Source organism: Oryctolagus cuniculus, chromosome 10, assembly GCF_964237555.1.
Source record: "Oryctolagus cuniculus chromosome 10, mOryCun1.1, whole genome shotgun sequence".
NCBI lineage: Eukaryota > Metazoa > Chordata > Mammalia > Lagomorpha > Leporidae > Oryctolagus > Oryctolagus cuniculus.
Genome location: NC_091441.1, coordinates 107,180,123 through 107,187,590, shown reverse-complemented (window position 1 = coordinate 107,187,590; position 7,468 = coordinate 107,180,123). Strand labels below are relative to the sequence as shown.

At 47.6% G+C, this 7,468-nt stretch overlaps 1 protein-coding gene across 1 annotated transcript in view; it reads right to left on the bottom strand.

Annotated features, from left to right (window-relative positions):
* The window catches only part of LOC108177085 (uncharacterized), a gene marked incomplete in the record, with an annotated part of 51,812 nt that extends 47,840 nt beyond the window's left edge, over positions 1 to 3,972 (bottom strand). The window contains 3 exon segments of the mRNA XM_070050998.1: positions 995 to 1,097; positions 3,487 to 3,519; positions 3,901 to 3,972. Of these exon segments, the coding sequence (XP_069907099.1) occupies positions 995 to 1,097; positions 3,487 to 3,519; positions 3,901 to 3,930 (166 nt within the window).
* Between the last annotated feature and the right edge of the window lie 3,496 nt (positions 3,973 to 7,468).

Below are 7,468 nucleotides of genomic sequence, written 5' to 3'. Positions count from 1 at the left end.
GTTACAAATCCTTACCACCTGATGAGCTATAATCACCCTCCTTCTGGTAACCAAAACCACACATGACTTCCTTTGATAACCTCCATACTATTAGTCTCCTCAGGAAGCATTCTGCCAGACTTTCAGTCATGTCAGTGGTCTCTACAAAATCACACAGGTCGGGGCCGGCATTGTGGCACAGGGGGTTAAGCAGATGCCTGTGACACTGGCATCCCATATGGGTACCAGTTTATGTCTGTGCTGCTCCATTTCCAACCCAGCTCTCGGCTAACGTACCTGTAAGGCAGCAGAAAATGGCCCAGTGCTTGTGCCCGCCACCCACATGAGACCCAGAAGCAGCTCCTGGCTCCTGACTTTGGTCTGGCTCAGCAATGGCTATTGCAGCCATTTGGGAAGTGAATTAGCAGATGGAAGACTTCTCTCTCTCTCTCTCTCTCTCTCCCCCCCCCCCCTTTGGTTTCTCCTTCTCCCTATAACTCTGCCTTTTATATAAATAAATAATCTTTTTAAAAAGTCACACAGGCCTTTACAAAACTCCACCTTACCTTCTCAGTCTGGTGAACATAATGTAAAAAAAGAGATGGATTTCCTTCGAAGATTTCAGTGTTCCCATCTATGATTCAACTAAGGAATCTGGCTGTTTTTTTTTTTTTTTTTTTAAGATTTATTTATTTCTTTGAAAAGCAGAGTTACAGAGAGGCAGAGGCAGAGACAGAAGTCTTCCATCTGCTGGTTCACTCTCCAAATGGCTGCAACAGCAAGAGCTGGGCCGATTCAAAGCTAGGAGCTTCTTCCAGGTCTCCTATGTGGGTGCAGGGGCCCAAGGACTTGGGCCATCTTCCACTGCTTTCTCAGGCCCTAAGAGAGAGCTGGGTCAGAAGTGGAGCAGCTAGGACTCAAACCAGCACCCATATGGGATGCCAGCACTGCAGGCGGCAGTTTTACCCGCTACACCAAGGCACTGACCCCAAGAATTTGGCTGCTTTTACCTGAGGCCAGGGGCTCGTCCTCGTTTGGAGGCCTACTAGCTTGACCAGCTCTTCTGCATCTGTTTCTAGGGTCACGCATGATGCATTCATCCAACATGAGTTCCAGTGCTGCAATATAATGTGAGCATATATGAATACAGTCTTAGTGTTACTGAGTCTTCCATGAGACAGAACATTTACACTTTCAGTTTTCAATTTGTTATTTATTTAGAAGGCAGAGAGAGAGAGAGAGATTCCACTAGTCCACCTCCTAAATGTTCACAATGCCTGGAGGTGGGCCAAGCTAAAGCTGGAAGGCAGGAACCCAAGTACCTGAGCTATCACCTGCTGCCTCCCAGGGTGCACATTAATGGAAGCTGGTATCAGAAGAGGGTCCAGCCATCAAAGAATGAGGTATCTTTCTCTGAAGGAAGGAGAGAATTTCCACTTTGATTATGGCCCTGTCCTAAATAAGGTCGGAATTTGTAGACTCAAAAGGCTTCCATAGCCTTGGAAGCCCGTGATAAGAGCCTCGAGTGATCATTGACATCATAATAAGAGTGTCAATTGTTAAATCTACAACAGGAGGTCACTGTGCACTTGCTCCCCATGTAGGACCTCTGTCCTTAATGAGTTTGTACTATGAGAATTAACTGCAAAACTAGTCTTCAAACAGTACTTTATATTTTGTGTGTCTGTGTGGGTGTAAACTGTTGAAATCTTTACTTAATATAAAGTTATCTTCTGTATATGAAGATAATTAAAAATGAATCTTAATGAAGAATGAGATGGGAGAGGGAGTAGGAGGTGGGACAGGAGTGGGGGTGGGTAGGTGGGTATGGGGTAAAGAACTGCTATATTCCAAAAAGCTGTACCTATGAAATTTTATTTATTAAGCAAAAGCTTTCAAAAAATTTTAAAAAAGTGGGTCGAGGGCTGGCGCTGTGGCATAGCAAGTAAAGCCACTGCCTGCCGTGCTGGCATCCCATATGGGCTCCAGTTCAAGAGCCGGCTGCTCCACTTCCAATCCAGCTCTCTGCTATGGCCTGGGAAAGCAGTAGAAGATGGCCCAAGTTCTTGGGCCCCTGCACTCACGCAGGAGACCTTCAGGAAGCTCTGGGCTCCTAACTTCAGCCTTGCCCAGCCCTGGCCGTTGCTGCCATTTGGGGTGTGAACCAATGAATGGAAGATCTCTCTCTCTCTCTCTCTCTCTCTCTCTCTGTCTGTCTTTCTCCCTCTAACTCTTCCAAACAAATAAAAATAAATCTTATAAACACAAAGCACAGACCACACAAAATCCCACTCAGGCACATAGAAGACTGGACAAACGTATACTACTTTAGGAGCTGGGAATTGCATTCTAACAGCCCTGACCTACTGCAGAGCCCATCAGCCTCACTGGAAACTGGAAGTTGGAAGTGAGTTGCTAAAATGATATTCATTTTCATCTCACTCATGACTACCCATCAGTCAAGAAAACGAGACACAAGACAGATGTTAACAAGAAACAGCATTTCTGCTGAGGTCTTGCTACATCTGTAAAGTATCATAATACATGACTTCAAAAAGTTAATGGAAATGTATATTATGAAGAAAGTAGATCTAGCAGGGCCAGCATTGTGTTATTAACAGGTAAAGCTACCACATGTAATGCTGGCATTCCATTTGGGCACCGGTTCATGTCCTGCTGCCCCACTTCTGATCCAGCTGCCTGCGAAGGGCCTGGGAAAAGTAACTAAAGATGGTCAAGTGCTTGGGCCCTGATATCCACATAAGAGACCTGGAAAAAGCTCCCAGCTCCAGGCTTCGGCCTATAATCCTATAATCTTCCTTTGGGTAAATGCTCCATTATGTCTCTCCCTATCCACTGCAATCTCCCCTCGTTGCCATGGATCAACAGACCTGATTTTGTTAACCATGCATTTCTTCCTGGTGGTTTACATTGATTGGGTGTGGACCCTGTCTTGCTCAGCTTTAGGTTCCTAAGGTTGCAAATGCTGAAGACAGATTTAACACACATTTTTTTACTGCTAAATACATATGCACAAGTCACCCTGCCAGGTGGTCATGCATGAACATGATCACCACTCCTATTTGGACATAACTAGAATTTGTTCACACTCCAGCAAGGTTCCAGGAACAAGAAAGCCAGGCTGGAAAGGGTGTAGGGAATGGAGAGAGAAAGTGAGCAAAGGAGAGAGGTACAGGTGTACAGTCGGATAGAATGTTTTAATGTTTTACAGCACAGTAGGATTACTATGGTTAACAATTACCAGTGTCTTTCAAAAGAGCTAGTACAATTTTGAATATTCCCAAAACACACGAAAAGATGGATATACCAATTACACTGATCATTGCACACTATATACATGTATTGAAATATCACACTGAACCCCCTAAATATGTATATTGTGTTAAAAATAAGTTTAAAAAAAAAAAAAAAAACATAAAATCGGGGTTCTGGTAGGCTTCTGGTTCCCTTCCATATTTTTATTCTCTGAGGCTCCAGACATTTTACCTGCTCAACTGATGATGCCTCTATGTCCAGTGGCTGAAAAAGGTGGCATCTACTCAGCTGAAGCTCAGGGAAATAACGGGGTCCAGCCGGTACAGGTAGACAGTCCTAGCTACGTGGAACCCCCAGTGACCTTCGTCGCTGCTGGGCAACTCCCTCGCTCCCCATCGGGCCTAGTACCAGGGCTGCGCTCCCGCACACGCCCACGACGGGAAGCCGAAGCACCGGCCCGCCCTGCCCCTTGCCACAACAGCAGCGGGTCACGGCTCTCGGGACAGCTCCCACCAAGTACCAGCTAAGCGATCCTAGGTGCGAGACTGTCTTTCAGGCTCCACGTTTGCTACAGGTGCAGACCTCGCCTCGCCCTTCCTCTTTAAGATGCAACGTTAGACAAAGGGGGAGTCCAGAGTCAACTACCGAGAACCGCGGAGCGATGCGGCACGCCATCTCAGCTCCTGGCGTTCAGTTGCCCTTCCTCTCCGTTATTGGAAGAACCGGTTGAGCGGACCGTAGGAGGGCGTGGCTCTGCGCGTGGAGGCCGAACTACAAGGGCGCGCGCCCACGATCCCATCTTTACTCCTGGCGTCGCCCTCAACTTGCCCTTCTTCTGTGATTGGACAAAGAGAGCTTCCGGTAAGCAAGTGGCCGGTCAGCGGAGCCCCGCGCGTTTCGAGTGGTCGTCCGGTGTCCTGTACCTGCTAACGGCTGTGACCTGACACCCTGGGCTCCCGAGGAGCACAGGGCTTCCTTGGGGAGAGTTAAAGGAACTTGGAGTGTGAAGACGGCCTGGGGCTGCCTGGGAAGGGGACTGGAGATGCTTCTCGAGGGTGCACTACGGTTCTCCGGGGAGAAAGAGCACGTTCTAGGACAGGCGGCCCCCTGCATAAAGAAGCCGGAGACTTGGGGCGCAGAGCGGGCGGCCGGGGACAAAGGCAGGAACGCGTTGTGGGGTGAGGCTGTGGAGGGCCTTGGACGCCAAGCCGGGGCGTTTGCGGCTGATACTGTGGCCAGGGGGTAAAAGCGAGCTTTCCGGGGATGGAATCAAATCGTGCAGTTGGGAAAGCTGTTATTATTAATATTAAAATAATTAATAAAGCTAACCTATAATATTTGAATGAATCTCAAAGTTTGTTCAGTGAACCATTTGGGGAGCTTGTTTTGAAACGCAGATTCATGGCACATTTAAAACAGGGACTCGAGGCCGGTTCGAGTGCTGGCTGCTGCTCCTCTTCCGATCCAGCTCTCTGCTGTGGCCTGGGAAGGCAGTAGAAATGGCCCAGGTCCTTGGGCCCCTGCACCCGCGAGGGAGACCCAGAAGAAGCTCCTGCCTCCTGGCTCCAGATCAGCTCAGCTCCGGCCGTAACGGCCATTTGGGGAGTGAATCAGCGGATGGAAGACCTCTCTCTCTCTCTGCCTCTCCTCTCTGTAACTCTGCCTTTCAAATAAATAAATCTTAAAAAAAAAAAAAAAAACCTGCAAAACTCCATTAGAAAAACTTTTAATATTAACAAATGTTTGGAGGGGGAAATGCACCAATCCTAAGGACAAGGTTTTGAATTTTCTCAAGCTAAACACTCCTGGAGAAACACTGCTGCCTGCACCCAGGGTAAACACAGTCATTACTCCTAGCAGCCATTTATTCGTTTTGATGTTTAAGCCCTATGTAAACAAAATCACACAGCATATATTCCTTGTGTCAGCTGACTTTCACTAGTGTTAGGTGTGAAATTCACCCGAGTTCCATGTACGGACTACCAAAGCTCATTCCCTTGTTGTGGGCCTTTGGGTAGTTTCCAATTAAGGGCTATTATTCACTCCTGCCCCACCACCACCACCAACACAGAAAAGCTGGTATGAATATTCTCATTCATGTCTTTGACTTTGTGAATTGCAAGCCAAGATACTGAGGCCTAAGGATTAAGTCATTCACCTTAATCTGAGTCTCAGAGTGGCAGTGTGCTAAGGTCAACAGAAAAGACAGCCCCAGACTGGGGAGGTGGGGTTCTGGGTAGGGGGCAGATGGCCAGGATACTGCCTTCACAGTATTTATAATTGGCACAAAATTACAATAACCTAAGTGGACAGAAAAATAAGTCAAATGATTACAACTGTCATAATAACCCAGAGGGAAATAAAAACAGACAAGGGGAGACTAAGGTACTTTTACGTGGTAGCCAGGTTAAGTCTATCAGAAGAAACCAAGAAAAGAGACGAGTTCTCATGCAGATGGAAGAGCATCCCTTGCAGGGGAGACACCATGTGCAAAGGTCATAGGAGAGACCTAGGCCTATGCAAGGCCAGTGTGGCTGAAATACAACGATGAGGAAGGAGTGTCTAAGTGGATTTGGATATAGGAGCATTTGATGCAAGATCACAGGAAGCTGTTCAGATTTTAAATACTGTTACAACATCTTAAGGAGTGGTGTGAACTGCTTTGCTTCTTTTAAAGATCCCTGACTGCCAAGCAGAGAATAGCGAGAGCCAGGCCTTGGAGGCTGCTGCGGCAGTGCTGGGGAATGAGCCAGCACAAAGCCTAGAGAAAGGCTTGAGATGTATTTGGGAACTGTCAGCACCAAGATCACTTAAGTGATGAAGAGTGGCAGTCACACTGTGCAGTGTGTTATGTGATGCACTAAGGACACAGCATTGCTATCGAAAGTGCAGTCTGACTCTTCACGAGGAGACTGCCAGCAACACTGTAGGGATTCAGCTTGACACAACCGCAGCCTTCTTGGTTTCCATCCTGCCTATTAGGCGATCCTGGGCCGGCGCCGCGGCTCACTAGGCTAATCCTCCTCCTTGCAGCGCCGGCACACTGGGTTCTAGTCCCGGTTGGGGCGCCGGATTCTGTCCCGGTTGCCCCTCTTCCAGGCCAGCTCTCTGCTGTGGCCAGGGAGTGCAGTGGAGGATGGCCCAGGTGCTTGGGCCCTGCACCCCATGGGAGACCAGGAAAAGCACCTGGCTCCTGGCTCCTGCCATCGGATCAGCGCGGTGTTCCGGCCGCAGCACGCCGGCCGCGGCGGCCATTGGAGGGTGAACCAACGGCAAAGGAAGACCTTTCTCTCTGTCTCTCTCTCTCACTGTCCACTCTGTCAAAAAAAAAATAATAATAATTTAAAAAAAAATAATAAAATTAGGCGATCCTGGCATTCATCCCAAACCTTTGGGATAAAGTTGTCGTGGAGTCTGCTAGGCATCTCATGTCAGGCCTGACACCTGGGATGTCCTTTAATTGACATCTAAACTATTAAAATTTCTTGAAAAACTCCAAGATAGTTTGCCTGGCCAGGGGCTTCCTGGGCTTCTGGATGTGGGCAGCCACTTGTCTTGGGTTACCCAAGACTCTGTTCCTGTTGATTTTAAAAATCCCCAACTTGCATTCTGTGTAATCCTGAACTGGTTTGTGTCTTTCTTGAGTCTCATGGATCCTTCTACCTTTGACAGCCAGTTTCCACATACTGGGATTTCTTAAAAAAAAAAAAAATATATATATATATATATATAGAGAGAGAGAGAGAGAGAGAGAGAGAGAGAGAGAGAGAGACAATCTGCCAAACCAATTAGCCTGAAAAAAAAGTGGGGGGGGGGGGTCGGCACTGTGGTGCAGTGGGTTAAAGCCCTTGCCTGAAATGCTGGCATCCCATATGGGCGCCAGTTCTAGTCCCGGCTGCTCCTCTTCTGATCCAGCTCTCTGCTATGGCCTGGGAAAGCAGCACCCGTGTGAGAGACCTGGAGGAAGCTCCTGGCTCCTGGCTTCGGGTCAGCTCAGCTCTGGCCACTGTGGCCATCTGGGGAGTGAACCAGTGGATGGAAGACCTCTCTCTCTCTGTCTCTCTCTCTGTAACTCTTTCAAATAAATAATAAAATAAATCTTTTAAAAAAATTAGCCTGTACTGTTTAGAAGTGTTAAGTATCAAGAAAAACTACGAAAGGCTTAGGAATGATTGCAGACTTAAAAAAAAAAAAAACAGTAGAATGACAGGTG